At 38.6% G+C, this 21,382-nt stretch overlaps 1 protein-coding gene across 1 annotated transcript in view; it reads right to left on the bottom strand.

Annotated features, from left to right (window-relative positions):
- Positions 1-21,382, bottom strand: part of tgfb3 (transforming growth factor, beta 3) — a 33,041-nt gene that overhangs the window by 9,523 nt on the left and 2,136 nt on the right. Inside the window, exons 2-3 of the mRNA XM_084393447.1 lie at positions 7,119-7,282; positions 628-757 (exon numbers count right to left, since the gene is read on the bottom strand). Coding sequence (XP_084249573.1) covers positions 628-757; positions 7,119-7,282 — 294 coding nt within the window. The remainder of the gene's footprint in view (positions 1-627; positions 758-7,118; positions 7,283-21,382) is intronic.

The raw sequence follows: 21,382 nt of genomic DNA, 5'->3' as shown, positions 1-21,382 counted from the left end.
TCTTCATCAGGCATTCATTTCATTCAAACATTAAGTTGATTATACAAAACAATTCGAGTTACAACAAATAATTGATGATTAGGAACTTATAAAATAATTATTAGTTTGATTAGTAAATTCATACATGCATTGAAAAACTATGGAATACAGAGAAAAACACTGACTCTTTTATCATTTTCAGCTCATTTTAATGGATAATTCCACTGGAACATCATCAAACGCTTGTACAGTGAAGGTCACTAATAATTATTATTATTATTATTATTATTATTAAGGTCGTTACTGCCGTACCCTCACTGTAAAAAGCTTTTTTAAGTTATATAATAAAACTAAAATTATTGTAGGTTTTACAAGAAAAATACTATTTCATTGTTACTTGTTTCTTTGCACATTTATGTAAATCTACTACTGATTTCTGAGTGAAAATTGTCCTACACCAATTTTATTGTTTTCGGTACTGCTGACATATTTACATCAGCACAATTTCAAACAAAAATCTAGAGTATGTGATGTATGCAAGGCATAAAAGTGCATGATCAGATGCAAGAAGTTGTATTCATATATTAGTTCATATAACTGGCCTCTGCACAATCTTCATGTAATAAGCTTTGGCAGACGTTCACTCACCTCTGTACATGAGCCACTCGCGTATGGTCTCAGTGACGTCGAAGGAAACCCACTCAGGCGTTCCTTTGGTGAGAACGTTCTTGCCGCCAATGTAGCGCTGCTTAGCGATGTGCTCATCGGGACGAAGGATCTGCCGACACACGGGTTTGACAGTCAGTGAGTTTAAGGCTGACATTTATGTGCCGTCAGCATCAACAAACAGAGCTTCACAATCGACAGGTTTCAAACAGGTTTCCTCAACGCTCAAACAAATAGTCCTGCCCACAAACTCACACCATTGGTCGACTCAAACGGCTCAAACAAACGGATCAGAGTTCTGGATAATAAAATAACCACAACAGTAGTTTAATGACAGCGGTGAGAAAACAGCAGTTCAGAAAGCATCTGATAATAGTGATGTGGATGTGTGCACCAGCTCGACACGTCACGACACATTTATATAGGGCTTTATGCTATAGATTGCTTTAAAGCAGCAGCTTTACAGTATTAAACATGAATGAACACTGTCTCTGTCGCTTTCAATTATAAATCTCCAGTTCCTTCTTTAAAGCATCTCTCCACTCCAGTGTGTTCATGTTTTTACTCGCGTCTGATCTCGACGGACTGGGGTGTGTTTCCCGAAAGCATCGTTAGCCAACTATGGTCACAAGTTCTGTCGTTATCAGCAGTTTAACGAGTCTGTGTTTCCCGAAACCATCGTTCTAACGAACATTCGCAAACAGCATCCCAGAGTTGTGTGTTTGAGCGACAGATCTCGACCTGTGGTTAGAAGAAGAGTTTCTAGTTTGCATGACATGTGGACTCAATAAATCCTGATCTTGAGCAAAATAAGCAAGCTGACATTCAGTACAATCTATATCTTTAATTTAGAATACATACAAATGTCATTTACGACTTTTAGTTTGTCAAGAGATTTAAAGCGTAGTTTCTGAAGAGTGCGCATGTGTGAACGTGATCTAGTGCGTAAGAACGAGTCTATGATTGAATCTGGAAATAGAGCAAAATAACTGAGAAAAATGAGGAATAGTCCTCAGATGCCGTGTCTGTAATTCATATCAAAACGTCTAGAGTTAATTCGATCTCAAACAGTTTCATTAACAGTAGTTATTACTCCACCAAGTTTGTGACATCATTAACCAGCGTGGTTGAACGACACATTTGCGACAGTATGGTTTCGGGAGACAGTCGTGACGAGCTAGTTGATTTCTTCAACGATGCGTCGTACTGTGATAGTGAAGCACGAGTTACGTCGGTGTACGGGACACACACCCCTGAACAGAAGAAATGAACCGTAGAAGATTTACATCTAAAAGAAGGCGGAGTCTCAAAGCCACACCCCCCCTATTACATCATCACCACCGACCAATCAAAGGTGTTTACCAGCCAGACCGAACTTTTCCGGAAAGTTTCGAACTCCCGAAACGAACTCCAAACTAAACTTCACTCACGTCACACCAGTTCGTTCTTTGATTTAGCCTTAAGTATATCTCACAGAAAGCATTTTAGCGGTTAAAAACATGAGATGCACGGCAGCGGAACGAAAGAAGAAAACATTTCACAGGATCCAGAGCTTGATCTAGAAGGGAACCCTGACGTTACATGTGAACGGCCCCTTAAGAGTCACAGTTGTGCTACTCTTCTTCAGTGAACATTAAACTGAGATACGAGGAAACATTTCGACATGGAAAATACTGACACGCATGCGCTGGAAGAGAACACACACTCTCTCCGGCACACGTACAGACAGACAGAGATGAATCCAGACAACGCCGCTGCCCGAGGCCAAACGCTCCTGCTCTCTCACTCATGGAAAAACTGACTGGTGGAGTCTGATAGATCCACAACACTGTACGACGCGCACACGCACAGATGAAGAGCAGCCTGATTCTTCATCACGTTCACTGCTCGGATTGACAGGTGCGTTTAAATACAGGTGAAGATTCTGATCCAGAACCCGATCCAACACTGTAAAATACTGGAACTAAATCATTTCCATGATGTCGACGGCACTAAAATAATCAGTTCTAAACCCCATGAGCTTCCCTGCTGTCTAAACACACACTAAAAAATGCTGGGTTGTTTCAACCAGAATTTGGGTCAAAAATGGACAAATCCAACTGTTGGGTTCAATTTGTAACCCAACGGTTGGGTTTGTCTACCCTGGAAATCCAGAGTTCTCGCGAGAGCACAAGTTAAATTTGCTCAGCGAGTGACTCCGGCGTCGAGTAATGATGCTCATTAAATATGCCCTTGTATCCGAGCTGCACCAATCACATCGGGTTATCTGATATAGGCGGGCCAGAGGCGAGATGGCGACAGCGCTGTGACGTTGAAGTCATTAGTAAACATTGGAGATGGCTATGGATGAACACCAGTTGTTTGAAGACGTCGCTCGAATCGTTCCTTTGCAAGAAGGGCGTTTCTGCTGTTTTGCCGACCGGATACGGCAAGAGTCTAATCTACCAGTTAGCTCCGCTGCTAGCTAAGCGATGTTGTGATTGGTCATAGTGTTATCCAATTGCGTGCAGTGAGATTTTCAAATGCATGCTTGGTGCCGCCCCTCGAGCCGGCCGAGTTTCATTAGTCGACGCCAGACCATTAATCTTTCAGATTTAGGTCTGGATTTCCAGGCTAGTGTTTGTCCATATTTGACCCATATTTGGGTTGAAACAACCCAACACAGGCAGCATCCTAAACACAAACTCAGACAGAAAGGTCTTCATTTGTAGCAACTCATCACACAACTATAAAAGCCTGTTTCTGAAACATTAAAATGTCATAATTATGACCCCCTTATATTTCTAAAGAACAAGGCAAATTTGATTTCTCATGTCATGACCCCTTTAAAAGGTTCAGTGGTGTTCTCTTAAAGTCTCCCAGTGGTGAAAATGCAGTTTTTAATTTTGTTTATGTGTCTATGTGGTGTTTTTAATACACTTTAAGACAAAGCATGTGTAAGTTCATAAGTCGACACCATTGCTGAGTATTTCCTCCTTAAACCTGCAGTGAACCAAAGACAGTCTCAAAAACACGCTTTGAAATCGCTGGTGTTTCTGACGTCACAAACTACCTTGTAACCAATCAGATCAACGTGTGATCGTCAACCAGTGGATCTCTGAGCTGAGTGAGTGAGTGGAGGCGGGGCTCATTTGCATATTCATAGAACCGCGCATACTAAACGAGGCGAGGGTGTCGAGTTACATTCAAGATATTTTAAGGCACTTAAACATTTTTAAATGTCATTTTGGTGAGTTTTAAGGGATAAAATTATTAACTACAGAACTCTAGGTTTCTTGACCTTCAGTTCAAGACCCTTGAAAGTAACTGTAAGAATGTGGCCAGATAAAATCAGCATACGCACGGCGGTCCCGCAACAGCTCGGCCCATAAAACTCCGGCTGGGTTATAAGATAAGTGGGTTGGAGGACCTAATCTAGCATCCGGTGAGACCGTGTCTGGGGGCGGCTGTCCTCGGAGAACACGTGAGCGGCCCACGCCAGCAGATCCAGGCCAGAAACACACACACACACACACACACACACTCACTCTCTCAGCTTCTGACGGGACCAACGGCTCCTTCACAGGGAACGCTGGGACCCGACCGGGGCTCGCGGGGGGAAGCCGGGCCAGAACACAACACCTATAGAATATATACTGACCGCTGGAGCTGGGAGTAAATCTGTTATATAACAGCTCTCAGGGTTTTATGTTGCGGTTAGAAGCGTCGGCATGTGAAAGCAAAGCTCTGAGTTTCTCAGAATGCCTCTTTTGTTCGGTTGCAATTGTGCAAATGTTCTTCTGTATAATCCATCAGCACCTGGAAAACAGATCAGGCCCGTAAAACTCCACGCTCCATCTGAGTTCAGTGCAGTGCCATCAGCTTTCTCTCCGCGTCTGTGTTTGTTCTGCGGTACTGTGTGTGTGTGTGTGTGTGTGTGTACTACTCATCTAAGATTATAATGGGACGATATAAAACCACTGATGTCTAATTGATACTTGAAAAACTATTAGGATTTGGTTATAAAATGAATGTAAAAATGTTCTACTATTGGGGATTTTTTAATGCTTTTAAAAGATGCTCAAAAAGGCTGCATTTACTTGATCAAAAATGCATTAAAAACAGTGAAATATTATTATAATGTAAATCAGCTGTTTTCTATGTGGATATACAGTAAAGTGTAATTTATTCCTGTGATCAAAGCTGTATTTTCAGCATCATTACTCCAGTCTTCAGTGTCACATGATCCTGCAGAAATCACTCTAATATGAGGATTTGATGCTCAAGAAACATTTATGATTATTATCAGTGTTGAACACGGTTCATATTTTTGTGGATTGTAAATAACTGATACATTTTATTTTTCAGGATTCTTTGATTAATAGAAATAGACAGTTTTAAAGAACAGCATTTATTTGAAATAGAAACGTTTGTAACATTATAAATGTCTCTACTGTCACTTTTGAACAATTCAATGCGTCCTTGATGAATACAAATAATGTATTTTAAGAAATAACTGATTGACCCTCAAACTGTTACAGAAGTTTATGAGTGTCTGGAGACTGATTATGTCATTTGCAGTGCATTATGGGAGTGAGGGGAAGGTCACGGTTCTTTTGATCTTCATGTTAACAGCACTTTCTCCTCAACTAAAAACAAAACACATCCGTACAGAAGCATATATGATGCCTGAATAACCTCAGAGCTCACGATCAGTCAGTCTTGAAGGGTTTATATTGGAAATCTGGTAACACTTTAGTTTAGTGTCCAATTCTCACGATTAACTGGTTGCATATTACTAGGATAATGGCTGTTTATTAGTACTTATAAAGCACATATTAATGCCTTATTCTGCATGATCATATTCTACATCCCTTAATCACCCAATACCTAAACTTAACATCTACCTTACTAACTATTAATAAGCAGTTATTAGGAGTTTAATGAGGAAAAAGTCATAGTTAATAGTGAGAATTAGACCCTAAACTTAAATGTGCTCGAAAATCTATTCCCACGTTATCTTTATCAGTTTATTACTACAGTTTGCATTCATGTCTGTGTCCGTGTACCTGTGTTTCTGCATTACCACTCCAAACATTTGTGGCATTAGCTGTTTATAGTTATTTCTGAAAAATCATTTTAATTGCTCAATTTTAGTACAAAGTTTGTCCTCTCGTCAGTGATGAATGACTGTTGTAAACTCAGTGACGTCAGCACCGTTATATGATTGGATTGCAAGTCGCACGTGATCTACATTATCAAGCCTTGTTAAATATTAAACTGAGAAACAAAGCCTGAACTAAGAGAATCTCTCAGAGAGCTGCTGAAGTCTTCAGAGCAGTCGAATACTGTTTCTCTGAGAGCGTCCGGCCGTAAACACAGCTACTCTCGTGTGGAGGCACGGCTTTATCCACTGGGATCTGCAGAAAACTCCCATTACTCACAGAATCAAACAACCCAGCCTTTGTGTTTGTGTAGAACATATTTCTGCCTTCATAATACTTTCAGCTACCAATAAGAGTGAAGAACGTTTAACACATTCTGCCACGCTTTAATCCTTTCCACATCATGGAAGTCTTAACCCTATAAAGGCCTCTAATGATCAACTTGATCTATTAAACCTGTCACACTCGATCTCCTCAGTCCTTCTGTCTCTGACTGAGAGTTTAGACTCTTTTATCAAGTAAAAGTCTTTCAGTATAATTGTACAAACGTCCTCCTTCAGCTCGAGCTTCACGAGTCTTTCTGTGTCAAATCTGCCCTGATTTATCAAGGAAACGCAAGAATAACTTTGATATTGTTAGTAATATTTCAGCTGGACTGAAGCAGCTTCGCTTTACTTGATTATCATACATCAGTTATTATCATAATCATGAGTATCAAATATGATCATCAGGCTTTTGAGGAAGATTTATTTGTTCATCTCTCAATCATCATTATATTGCATTGCATTATATGGTTTAAAACTACAGAGATTTGATCATAAAACTAAGCATTTAAATATAAACTTACTTAGACATTATTGGCAGATATTGATATTTATATGCATTTTATGTAAGTATCTGCTATACTGTTATAAAGATCTCATTGATTTACTAAAATTACTGTAGTGTAAATACATATAAATATCAGCATCTGCAGCAGATTGCAGACTTTTGCTCAGTTTGGAAATAAAACTGAGCTGTTGTTTCTCCATGTTCTCTATATATGATACTATAGGAGCCATAAAACTGTTATAAGACACTTTTTTCATATGTCAGGCTTTACAGGGTTAAGGAATAATTCACTTCACAATGACAATCCTGTCATCATTTACTCGCCCTCAAGCTGCTTTAAACCTCTATGAATATGAAGATATATAACCGTCTGGTTACCAACATTCTTCAGAATATCTTCATATTCATAGAGGTTTAAAGCAGCTTGAGGGCGAGTAAATGATGACAGGATTGTCATTGTGAAGTGAATTATTCCTTTACTGTGTGTGGGATCGGCACCTGATAGAGCTCGATGCGCTGCTCGTTCCTCTTGGCGCTGGAGTTCGGCACTCGAAGCGCACGAAACTCAGCCCGGAACAGGTTGGTCGCGTTCTTCTCCATGATGGACACGTTGAAGCGGAAAACCTTCGACGTTATGCCCTTGGGGCAGTAGGGGAGGTCATCTGCAACACAAGAGGTCAGAGGTCAGAGGTCACGGAAACACAGCTCTCTCTGATCTCAGTCAATCACGCAGAAACCTGTGACTACAGAAGCCCTCAGTTTACACAAATACAAGTTTCACATCATTTCATATCAACTGCCCTGAAGTATTTGGGCACGTCAACATTGTGAAACAGGATTTTCTATAGTCGTCACGTTTAATTCAATGTCTTACTTGCCATTTCTTTGTGATTAATTGTTCAATTTACAAGCAATTTCTGAGGGAAAATTGTTTCTACACCAAATCAGTGGATTCATTCGCCCCAAAAAATAGCATTTTGTCATTATTTCCTCACCTTATTTACTTCTTTTTAAACATTATTTACTTTTCATTAGAAAATATCACAGCAAGTGACATATAAAAACATAAAGAAAGATGCAAACATGCATTTATTAATTACAATTATAATTAATTATTAATTAACATTAGTTAATGCACTGCGAAGTAACATGAACAAACAATGAATAGTTGTATATTTTTTACTGACAAACATTAACAAATGCAGTTTTAATACATTAACTAACATTAACTAATGGACCTTATTGTAAAGTGTTACCAACGTTTTTTAAGGTCACTGGAATCTTTGCACATGTGGTTTCAGTTGATGTTACATTTAATTGTGAATTAACATACAGGCTTTATGCACAAATGCATGTATTTGAATGAATTGGTCATATAACAATTAATGCAGCACTTATCTGGCTATAATTCAGTTTAATAATTTTTTTGTTTATATAATCAACTTTTATTCAGCATTTGATTTAACACCATTGAAATGCTCCCAAGAATAAACAGAAGATCAACTGTAAACCGTGTCTTTTGCTTGACGTCTGCGCTCGCTGATGACAGACCGCAGTCCATTAGCGATCCACTAAATTGTTGACTGGCTGGACGGCGAGTCAGATGTGGAATATTTATGTAATATGAAGGGATTATGCCAGCTGGGCTGTGCCGCTCGTACACTTCTGGACCTCCTGAAAACCACACGCTTATGCAAGCCTCAGTCTTTCACACTCTTTCTCTTTTTGGATTTTGAAAACCAATTCTGTGCACCAACTGGAGTTTGGTGGAGTTTCAGGTGATTGACCATCACATCTTTCTGTAGCTATGTTACCATTCATTTTTATGTGAAATTTGGGCTATTGCATTAAAAAAAAACTCACTGGATGGAAATTCCAAGATGCTCATAAATTAAAAAAATGTGCATAAAAACATTTGCGCTCAATTGAGGCAGATAATTTATTATCCAATAAGACATGCACATAAACTATGATGGAAACACATTTACTGAATAAATCCCTGGATGCACAACAATAAACTCATGTGACTTTAACTCATCCGAGGCTGTGATTGGATAACTGGAGTAGCCAGTGGACCAATGGCGTCGCAGCATCTCAGAGGTTGGTTTGGTGTTTCTGAAACGTTGAAGTGTGTGATCAGAATGATTGGGTTTAATTCCCTCCAGAAGCGTCTCACACACACGAGTGTGTTCCCGAACACCAGCATCCGAACGCTAGAGAACATGACAGCGTTTCCTGTGTTTCGCCTGACGCTCTGAGACACACTCGTTTATGATGGAGGGAAAAAGAGCCTGAATGTAGAAACTTTATTACTGATAAGAGCCACGGTTTCTTCCCCGATTTCAACAACTCGCTCACTCGCATATGCAACCAAATTTCACAAGAGGCGACTAAAAAATGTCTTTAATTAGCCAATGGCTAGTAAATTGTCTGATTACAATCACGTGTAAGTGAGTGAGTTAGAGAATAAAAATAAGTTTAGCACAGAGATAATTTCATTGCCTGTTGAGCTTTATGCACTGTGGCTCTGTCGCTTTCTCTCTCACACACACACGCCCGTGTGAGAGATAGAGATAGAGAGAGAGAGAGGTAGAGAGAGAGAGAGAGAGGTAGAGAGAGAGAGAGAGAGAGAGAGAGAGAGAGAGAGAGAGAGAGAGAGGTAGAGAGAGATAGAGAGAGAGAGGTAGAGAGAGAGAGGTAGAGAGAGAGAGAGGGGTAGAGAGAGCGAGAGAGTGAGATCGATAGAGAGAGAGAGAGAGATAGAGATAGAGAGAGGTAGAGAGAGAGAGAGAGAGGTAGAGAGAGAGAGAGAGGTAGAGAGAGAGAGAGAGAGAGAGGGGTAGAGAGAGCGAGAGAGTGAGATAGAGAGAGAGAGAGAGAGAGAGGTAGAGAGAGAGAGAGGTAGAGAGAGAGAGAGAGGGGTAGAGAGAGAGAGAGATAGAGATAGAGATAGAGATAGAGAGAGATAGAGAGAGATAGAGAGAGAGGTAGAGAGAGATAGAGATAGAGATAGAGATAGAGATAGAGATAGAACATGCAGGGCTCGTTGACAGAACTGTGACCGATCGGACCAGTGCTGCGTCGTCATGAAAGTTAATCATTTACATGCGTTTTTGGGCCTTGCCAATTTAAACATTCAACCGCAAGAAGACGTGAAGGATAACTTGTGCGCTGTGTGAGACATTTTGTCTGTGCAAACTGCACATCCGAAGCAGACTGATTAAGCTCTCTTTCACATCTTCTTGCGCTTGAATGGTGGCAAAATGTCCATCTTGGCGAGTATCCTGGTAAACACAGTCGGTTATGTCTGAAGTGAAGTGACCATGAACAGTCGAGAAAGTGAACGCATGTGTACAGTAACAGTGTGTTGGATCCGTGCATGCGCTCTTAAAGTGACAGCAGCCTAATATTCCTGATGCTGCCTGTGTTCTTAATGTTAATCAAACATCGACTCACTGCAAAAAAAATACTCAATGCTCGACTAAATAACTTTTGAATCTTTCATAAGGATTAATCTATATTTAATTTATACAATGAAGACTAAGCAGTGTTATTACATTTGATTATTCAGTTTCTGTACCTATTCTGCTATTCTGTATCTCACTACTGTTAGATCTAACTGTAAAACAGCTTATTTTTAGCATATTTGTTTTATTGTGTTTATTTGTGCTATTGCTTATAGTTTGATTATTTGTTCTTATTTTATTACAGACGGTTTATTTGACTTTAACAGTGTTTGAAATGTATACTTTATATTGATATTATGTTTATATAGAATTAGTGCTGTCAGTTAAACGTGTTATTAGCGGCGTTAACGCAAACCCATTTTAACGGCGTCAATTTTTTTATCGCGAGATTACCGTTCTTTTTGGCCTAGCGAACTTTGTCGGGGTTTTTTTTCACATGCTGTTGCAACAACTAGTAACGTTAAAAAAACTACAACACCACACCAGATCTAGCTAGATCGGACACAACACAACAGGAAACGCCTTGCGAGCCGGCCGAAGAGTAGTAGGCGAACGTTACGCTTGAGTGGATGGCTAGCGCAAGACGCCGAAATGGATGCCAATAAGATTCTGAATGGAAAGTTTACTTTAAAAAAGTTGCCAAATGGTTCCATTGACAAGACCAAAGTGATGTGTGTGTTCTGTCGTTGTGAACTGAGCGATCATCGCCGCGCGTCCAGTCTGAAACACCACTGGATGGCCAAGCACACACACAGCTGATGCGAATTCTCTGATGCCATTATTTGCTCTGAGTGAGAATGTTAGTGTGAAACTGAACACTACAGTATATGCCAATGTTGTTTTCAATAAAAAAACATTTGCACAAAGCAAGCCGATCCACTTTTCCATGTTGATAAGAGCATTAAGATGAGGAAAAAAAATAATTTTTTATTTTATTTAACCTTTATTTAACCAGGTAGGCACATAGAGGACTCATTCTCATTAAAAACGGCGACCTGGCCAAGATAAAGCGTCATGATGCAGACAACATAAAGTTACACATAAAGACAAGACAGTGTAATATAAATTACAGACAGTTGCTCAGTCAAAGTGCATTGTGCAAAAATACATCAAAATTCAATAACTAGGACGTATTCCTAGTTAATAAATAATAAGAGCATACTTAATAAGTTAAGCGATGTATAAAACTATGTATAAAATAAAGTGCGATATGCAGTATTAAATTATAATACAAAAGTAGCAGACAACAAAGTAATTGCACTAATTTGCACAAGGGAGAAGATGGTAGCGCTAACATGCACAATGGTGTGACAGTAGGTTAGATATCAATTGTTTGAAAGCGGATAACGATACAGTTGATTCGAGCCTTAAAGATTTTTGCAGTTCGTTCCAGTCGTTAGCAGCAGAAAACTGAAAAGAAAAACGGCCAAATGAAGTACGAACATTAGTAGTAGTTAGTAAGATAAACCTACTTGATCGCAGGTTACGAGAGGGAGAAGCTACTGAAATTAGATTTCTCAAGTAGGTAGGGCCTTTACCTAGTATAATTTTATAAATGAAGTAAAACCAGTGTCTTTGTCGTCGGATGTGGAGAGAAGGCCAACCAATGAGACAAAAAGAAATCAAGGGACATTTAGAATAGATAAAAATGTACGATTAATTGTGATTAACTGCGAGTTATAACTATGACATTAATGCGATTAATCGGTGAGCTAGATATGGTGTGGTATTGTAGTTTTTCTAACGTTACTAGTTGTTGCAACAGCATGTGAAAAAAAAAAAAACGACAAAGTTCGCTAGGCCAAAAAGAACGTTAATCTCGCGATAATTTTTTTTACGCCGTTAAAATGGGTTTGCGTTAACGCCGTTAATAACGCATTTAAGTGACAGCACTAATTCTATATAAACATAATATCAATCCACTTTTCCATGTTGATAAGAGCATTAAAATGAGAATAAATTAATGGGACAAAAAGAAATCAAGGGACATTTAGAATAGATAAAAATGTGCGATTAATTGTGATTAATTGCGAGTTAACTATGACATTAATGCGATTAATCGCGATTAAATATTTTAATCGTTTGACAGCACTATATAGAATATATGTTTTTTTGCATTGTTCTTGGATTACATTTAAAAAGTCTGGCGAGTAAAATAAAAAAATGACGAGCCAATGGCGACTTGAGCTTCGGCGCGTCTGTAAAGGGTTGCAACGTCCATTTTTCCCAGGAAGTTTTGATTTTGTTCTCATCTCTCATGGGATGGAAACGATGCTTTATTTGCAAATGTTTTATGAGATATTCCACTTGTGTGCATAGCTAGTGCTTCCAGTCTCAGACTGTAACAAAAAAAAAACAAAAAAAAAATCCAGTAAGTTGGCAATATATGCTTATAATTCATGCAAATGGCAGCTCTGTTGAATCTCCACGTGCCTCCCGTACGCGTCACGTGCCGCTCTCCTCTTGAAGATGGAAAGCCCCGCTCTGAGATTTGAAATTCTAATCAACTCTTTTGGTTTCCTTCTAGATGATCTCATTTTTCCTACTGCAATGTTTTAGGTGGATTTCACATTATGGCTGATTTTCGCCAAGGCTCAAGTGTGTGGCTCATTTGTTCCGTGAATGGAAGTACAGGGATTGTTGCCGTGAATGAAGTCAAACACAAAGATCAGTTCTGAAGTATCAGATATGGGTCAACACCAAAGGTTTTCCAAACTGGACAGAAAGTGTTCATTTTAGTTAACAATAATAGCCCTGTTGCAGTCTGACTATTATTACTTTAGCAGATTATTAGTACGCCAATCCATCTTACTCAGTTGCCCTTTCTGATCTCAGGCCAGGTAAGTGTCATTTTCGAGGTGCTCTCGTTGGTTTGACTCTAAACATGGTCTGAGACGCCGTTCCTCTCCTGCCAGGTGACATGATCCAGAGCTCCTGAGAAAGCCTTGGATGTAATCAGGGCAGCGCTGATGAACGTCAGAGAAAGTGGTAAACAGAGGAAATGAAGTCGAGTCACCTTCATTTATACAGCGCTTTACAATATAGATAGATTCAAAGCAGCTTTACAGTGTTCAGGGCTCCAGACTAACTTTTCCACTGGTTGCACTGGTGCTACCAACTTTCTCAGTTGGTCGCACCAGCACATGATTTGGTCGCACCAAATTTTTTTTTTTTTACAACATGGAATTAATCAATGCATGCTGATGAATGGTTGTCCTAATCTGCGTACCCTAGTTTTGCACTGATGTAAAAAGACTGACAGTGACACAAGACCTCATGTTGGCAAAATGTTTTAATATTTTAAATGAAAACCATTAAAAATAACTATAAAAAAAAAACACAACTTATGTTTTTTAATGTTTGATTGTATTTTATTTAGTACTGTCAATCGATTAAAACAATTAACTAGCCTATTCACGATTAATCACACTTAACATTAAAGTTTTTAATATATTTTATATTGTAATAATTACACATTTAATCTCCAAATTAATGTAGAAACAACATAAAGTATATTTTAAATATTTGATCTATTAGGTAGGAAATATACATAAATTGAATAAAGTTATCAAACACCTCTCAGTCTTCACTGTAATTTTCTCTGACTTTTTTCTTTGATTTGATTTTTGTATCACAGAAGTGGGTTTATTAGGCTGCTGTCGCTTTAAGATCTGATGCGTACAATGCGGATCTGGATCTGACAAGCATCCGATGTTGTCACAATTCTTTGCGTTCATTTAACACTTTTTTAAACTAATTTAATACTGTGCTTACAAGGATACTCGACAAAGTGAACATTTTGGCATACTTTTGTGTGTTTTTGTCCGTTCAAGCGTGAAAGAGAACTCATGAGTCCTGTGTGTGTGTGTGTGTGTGTGTGTGTGTGTGTGTGTGTGTGTGTGTGTGTGTGTGTGTGTGTGTGTGTGTGTGTGTGTATCACACAGAGAGGAGATTTACAGACAGCGCGCCGCCAGTACAGATTTAAGTTCTTATTTTTGCGTTTTATCGCGCTTGAATTGTTTATTAGCACTTGAATGAACGATAGCGTGATAAAATACTATAGAGCAGCCAATGGATGAAAGAAAAAATCTGATGCTGCATTATTGCGTTAAATATTTTAAACGCGTTTAACTGAAAAAAATGAATCGCATGCGTTAACGTGTTCATTTTGACAGCCCTAATTTTTGTATAATCAAACATAAACATGTATTTGTCATATTCCGATTATACAGTAATCGATTGTCGAGTTCACGCGCATAGGTTTAGTACCTATGATCACGCATGTGAACTCGACAATCGACTACTTTGGACTTCGACCGAAAACAGGATGTAAACACAGGTATTTTCGCTGGCTGTATAAACATCATTTTTATTAATATCTTTCACATCTACTGCAGTCAGATTCACCCGTGTTCACTCTGAAGGAATCACTCACATGACCTGTGCACTTGTAATGACACATCAAGGATGTTAAGAGCCTAAAAGCAGGTATAAAACTTGCCCCATTGAAGTCAACAGGGTGCAAATTTTAAAAAGAGGATAACACGGTGTAGGCAACACCGATTTTTGTCGTTGTTCTCTGTACTGACAGCACTCCAAATGTACAAAAAAATGAGCTCAATGTTAAAATTGACCGGAGTTCTCCTTTAATGTCTATGGCGAGTCACGCAGGCACTGGGCAACTCCGCAGCCGAGCCGACCCCGGGATACAATAGTCAGAATATAAACACTTATTATAGGCGTACCGTAGTGATTTTGAACATAAGTTACGGACTGCAGCAGCTGCTGATACAACGGCGTTCTGTTGCCCATGCGTGGATTTAACTGATTAGGACATGACCATGCACTCGCACAAATGCGACCACAAACATTTTTAACTCGCACATTCTCAAAAAATGGTCGCAGTCTGGAGCCCTGGTGATCATAGGAGATTACAGTAACAGAGATTGTTTGGGCTCTACAGCAGCTCTAGAATAAAGACAAGACAACGAGCGCAGCGCTGAAAAGGGGCGGAGCTACATAAGGCCTATAAAAGAGCCGTATGCCTCTTGAGGTTGTGCTGTTGAGTGTAGAAACACTTCAGCTGTGACAATGAAACACGGCCTCTTGTATACCTTATTTCTTACAGTATAGACAATTATTGACTTTAATAGCACTAAAGCTTTGGTTTTTGCCTCATTAACTCTTTCCCCGCCATTGACAGAATTTCTGTTTACACTGTTATATGGTAGGGGGCGCTATAACACATCTTCTGAAAGAGTGCTGAATCTACTGATCAAAACACACCAGAAGAAGAAGCAGAAACAAGTGATATATGTAATCATATGTAAAATAACATGATCATCAACATTAAACAGCATTTAAATCTAAACTGCCTAATGTTACTGAATGAAATGTCGACTCAGGACGAGCTTTAGGCCTGTGAAGCTTTAGTGGTGTTGATGGACTCGATCTACTCCATCTGTGTTTTGATCATCGTTCTGAATCTGATCCAGATGTAGTCTTTGACAAAAACATGATTTTCTCAGCTTTTTGATCAAAGTGTTGCTTTTTTAATGAAACTTACTCACATTCAATCAAGTGCTGATAAACAAGAATGCAAGAAGCTAGAATTAGCTTACGAGCACAGGGTCGTTATTTATTTTCATATATTGCATGTTCAGATATTCATACAACAAAATATTATGGAAGGTGTGAAACTGGTGTTGGATGGCAACGTTTTTCAAAACCGCCGGCAGTGAAAGAGTTAATAATGTGTCAAAATGCGCTTTTTCATAAGAGTTTTTTAAAAAGCGGTATTGGTATTTAGTAATTTAATATTAAAAAGAACTGCTGTACTCAATTTTGTTGCCTTTTTCAATAAAAACGTATAACTGTTTATGATGTAAATGATAAGCACACCTCAATAAAGCGAGAATGGAAAACTTGGAAAGAGTTGCATTTCAGCACTTCTGGCTCTGAAGTCAACAGGGGTTTGGTTACAAAATGGTGAACACACACTCAAGAAATGTTCAGGTTTTATTCTACGACATGAAAGACATCAGTAATGCCACCTTGTGATTAAAAAAAAGAAAAAGATAAAGCTTTTACTTGTCTTGAAAAGTGTCTAAATGGGACGACGATGTGAACATTAAACATCATCAGCCGATCAGATAAACTCATCTTGCTTTCACAGTTCATGATCAACTATTCTAACTCAAACTGTCCAACTTGTAGATTTATCAGTTTTCCAATTGATGTTATAAAAATGCAAAAACATGTACAAATATATATAAAACACAATGAGACGGATTTAAAAGCTTTAGAGTTTCTGGATGCACATTTATCAGAAAATACTTATTCTTTAACTCTTTAAAGAAGCCAAATCAAACATCTTTATACCACGAAACTATCCAAAAAGGATGCACATACAACCTGCATTTTCTAAAAAATAATAACTCAAGATAATAACGCAATTAGACTCATCCACAACAGCCCAAAAAGAGCGCAGTGCTGAAGCTTATGATGGTGACCTTGAGGTCATGTGACCGTGGTGTAGTTCGTTTACAGCCAACGTTTAGCTTTTTATTTAGACTTCAAAATCATTTCATTTGTGAAGATTATCATGATGAGCAAAACATGTAAGAATAATACATTTACAGCTTATTTACTGCAATAATCCAAATGCCAATGGATAACGCCAACTGGGTTTTTGTCGAGGGAACCAGTGTGATGCGAACTTACGGGTTGGACTCTATGCCAGTCTGAAGACCAGACATGTGATGAATTTGAAGATGTTTCTATCATGATCAGAGAGAGGAGCTTCATTAGGTCCCATTTGCAGACTGGTTAATATTACTAGCTAATAAACTGCTAGTGTTGTAATGAAGTCCGAGGTTTAAGAGAGATGTCATTACCATCACAGCTCATTACAATCACATTATATCAAAATCCATGTGAAAGTTGGTGATATATCTAATCCAGGAAGCATATTTTGAAGAAATGTCAAGTGTTCAAGTGTTCAACGGCCTTTAAAGTCCAACTGGACAGAGCAAAACTATAAGGGTTAAATCATTTCCAACCACCAAAGACCTCAGACATCACCGCAGATACCGGCGGACTGAACGCAAATCAAAGGCTGATCAAAACACACTGCGCTTTCTTTCAGGTCCTGTGAGCCTTTGTTCTGCGTCCAAACGGCGAGTCTGAAGTGAAATGAGGTCATGCAGTAAATATCCCGGGTGCATTCATCAAGAGCGGTGTATAATAGGCCGCGACCCGTGTGTTAAGTGACTGTTCGCCTCCTCCGGTCGGTTATCTCGAGAGTCTTGAATGTGGAATCCCTCAAATAAATGACATCCCAATGTTCACACTATCCATCCCAAACAGTGTGTGAGATCAAAATAAGTGTGTAGTATGTTGAAAAGAGTGTGCCAGAAGTCCCGGATGGTCTACTATTCCCGGTGGATTTTCGAAGTGTGGGTCCGTGCTCACGATAACAGCTGATATTACCCACAACCCACTGCGCTTTGGAGGAGGAACTACAAACACGAGTAAAAAGTGTTAAAAAACTACAAAAATGGCGGATATGTGTGACCGACGGGTGAGAGGTTTAGATAAAGGTTTGAGTGACTAATCAAAGTTTAACCTGATATTTATCACTGGTGATCCCAGATTATTTTAGTTCAAAATATGTTTGAGCTTATATATCTCAATATTAATAACAGTCTGGTTAATTTTGAGTCTTGAACTATAAACTCTCAAGTGTTGGCTTTCTAAATGTATGTGTGTTATGTTTCTATTCAGAATTACTTATGAGCAGTAACCTTTTTATTTTGGGCATTTCATGTATGCAGCACTTGCCAAAATTGGGGGTGACTGGGAAGGGGTTAATGTCATCCGTGCTATATTTAATCTGCAATAATGTGGAGTTTTATAAAGATCCGTTTGGCCATTAACTTTTAAATGCATCATCATTATGCATGAATATGAGGAGAGTCTCCGCATGAAAGACCCGCGACTGCAGATCAACGTGCTTCTGCATTTCTGTCCGATACAGTAGAACATTAGATTAAATGTGGAGGATTTTAACTGTGACAAGATGATTGACAGGCCAGTTTACTGTGATAGGATGATTGACAGGCCAGTTTACTGTGATAGGATGATTGACAGACCAGTTTACTGTGATAGAGAGCAACCGTTAAAGACGCAATTGTATGACGTGATAGTATGTCCCAAAGCTTGTCTACTCTTCTGCTACACACTCAAAAGTATGCACTTTTTCTTCACAAAGCAATAGTACAAGTAGGCGAATTGAGACGCAGCAGCGAGATGAGATAATGCACCAAAAGCCTGACTCGAGCGCTCACGTGACCGGCGGATCAGAGATGGAAAAAAGTGCGCGCGTTTGTGTGTTTTGGCCAGCGAATGTGATCTCTGTTTTGCTTGGAAATGACATCACCTTCTTACTATTAAACATATCAGAAGTGGCGCTCTCTGCATCTCTGATCCCCGTCCATCGCTCTCTGGCAGACACAGCCGTGATCTCCAACGGCCAGATAGTGTTAACCCAGTCCCAGAGACTCACCATCTGCTGGCTGGGTGTTCCTCCCTCAACAAACAGCTTCTCTGGAAAGTTGTGTAAGTTTAAGGGTTTTGTGAGATGCCAATCAGTGGGAAAGAGGCTGGAACGCAGGTGCACGTCTTAATCTCACTCTCGGTTAATGGACAAACAGGTCTGGAATGGCAAAAATGCTCTCCAGTGATGTCATTCAGCCATTTCTGGATGCAAATAGACACAGAGGCGATAAGCAAGCACAACCTGCATGAACCCATTCGTCCCGAGCGCGTGGCGCATGAAAAACACATTAGATTAGCTGATGTGAATGGAACGTGAATATACATTACTCGACCCACCACATTCTCTCATGCTGCGTTTCCCGACACTGAAAACTGCTGGATGGAAAGGAAAGAAATCCCTCTGCCAATCCAGTTTTCTCCCGCATGAGTGCTAGAATTCGTGTGTTTGTTCTGCGGGACGAGTCTCCGCTGGGACCTGAACAATAACAGGCTGAGCGTTTGCCATAGTGCTGTGGGGTGATCTTCCTTCAACATGAAGCTCGTAAATATACATTTATATGATGCATATCAACACTCGCTCAGAGAAAACTGCTTACAGTCAAATGGGATCACGGAGATCCTTTTATAGTTTTTATTAATATTTATGAAAATAGCTTTTATTTGACATGGTTTCATTTTATATTTCATAAAAGGTTTAGTCTTTTTTTTTTTTAAGTCTATACTATCATTTATATTTTACAGTAGTTTTAGCTCTTTAGTACATCAAGTTAAACTAAATAAAAATTAGAAATGTTTCCTTTGCAACTAGCTGAGATATTTTTGTTTTGTTTTGTTTTGTTTCAGTTAATGTTTATTTTACAGTGCTATGCATAAGTTTAGACACCCATGCTAAAGTTGACTAAAAAGAGGAATAAAAAATCATCTTTTGGAAATTGAACTTAATGCCTTAATTTAAAAAATTAGGAAAAATCCAACCTTTAAGGACACCAATTTTCTTTGTGAATGAATAATGTATCGTAAATAAATAAATGTTCTTCATTAAAATACATGGTGCATAAGTGAGGACACCCCTATGTTAAATTCCCATAGAGGCAGGCAGATTTTTATTTTTAAGTATTTATTTTTTATTTATTTTTTTAGGATACTATGCATCCTGATAAAGTTCCCTTGGCCTTTGGAATTAAAATAGCCCCACATAATCACATAGCCTTCACCATACCTAGAGATTGGCATGGTTTTATTTCAGTTAGCCTAATAGCTAGTTTGATTTGCATTGAGAGATGATCTTATGGAAAGTACCCCATGCCAATCTCTAGGTATGGTGAAGGCTATGTGATGATGTGGGGCTATTTTAATTCCAAAGGCCAAGGGAACTTTATCAGGATGCATAGTATCCTAAAAAAATAAATAAAAAATAAATACTTAAAAATAAAAATCTGCCTGCCTCTATGGGAATTTAACATAGGGGTGTCCAAACTTATGCACCCTGTATTTTAAGGAAGAACATTTATTTATTTACGATACATTATTCATTCACAAAGAAAATTGGTGTCCTTAAAGGTTGGATTTTTCCTAATTTTTTAAATTAAGGCATTAAGTTCAATTTCCAAAAGATGATTTTTTATTCCTCTTTTTAGTCAACTTTAGCATGGGTGTCTAAACTTATGCATAGCACTGTATTTCAAGTAATGAAAATGCTTTTTTATGGTTTTAGTTTTAGTTAAATATAATAATCCCAGCATTTCCTCCATGTCTGTAGCTTTGAACGTGTCTTTATCCTCCTAAAAGTTGACTAAACTAATGTGCACACTGTAAAAGATGATGCACCAACTTAATATGTTCTGCTCTGTTGACATTACTCATTTTTATTGGAGTTTTTATGACTTTCTGTTATGTACCTGTTTCTTAAAGCATTGCAATTCAGTTCACTGAATAAAACTTTCTTTTCCGAGAAACAAATATTTTGGTGACTCATCTTGCACTAACAGGCACATGCCATCTTTAGTCCAATCAGACGCTCCAATAAGAACGTCCACCTGCCAACAGCAAATCACAGTTCACTGCAGTGACTTCAACTAATAACAAAAAGGGACGAGCTCTTCAATATGTTCCAGATTCCAGCTACATCAACACTTAAAAGAAAACTGTGCTCGTCAAGTGTTTTTTTTTTTCGTGGAATATTAAGCACAGCTCAGACTTCAGATCCCCACACTGGCAGGATCCTCTTCAGAACCAGCGGTTCTCAGATGAACATTCCAAACGGAGCCCAACAGTTCCAGGAGAACATCGGTTAGTGGTTCCACCAGTAAACTCTCATGAATAAAAGTTCTTTATTGGCATCAATGGTTCCATGAAGAACCTTTAACATCACTTTCCAAACATAAAGGTTCTTTTTAGTGGGAAAAAAACAGGTTCATTAGATTATTAAAATGTAAAAAAAAATTAAATAAATGGAACTAGTGTTGACTAAAAACACTGGTTCTTCAATGGCATCACTAGCCTTTCAGAACCTTTATTTAAAAGAGTGTTACACCAAAAGGGAAGGCCATGAAGCACTTGAAATATATATATATTGAAGTTAATTTAACATTCAGATGTTTTCCAGAGGGTTCCCCAACGGATCTGTGCATTTCAAGGATGATACAGTCAAACCAAAAATTATTCAGACACCAGGGTGCAGGACACTATAGTTCATTTATGTGAGTGAGGAGAGCAAAATAAAGTAAACTGTGACAT

The sequence above is a fragment of the Rutilus rutilus genome (genome assembly GCF_951802725.1).
Source record: "Rutilus rutilus genome assembly, chromosome: 21".
In the NCBI taxonomy this organism is placed as follows: domain Eukaryota; kingdom Metazoa; phylum Chordata; class Actinopteri; order Cypriniformes; family Leuciscidae; genus Rutilus; species Rutilus rutilus.
This window is presented reverse-complemented; position numbering and strand designations above follow the sequence as displayed.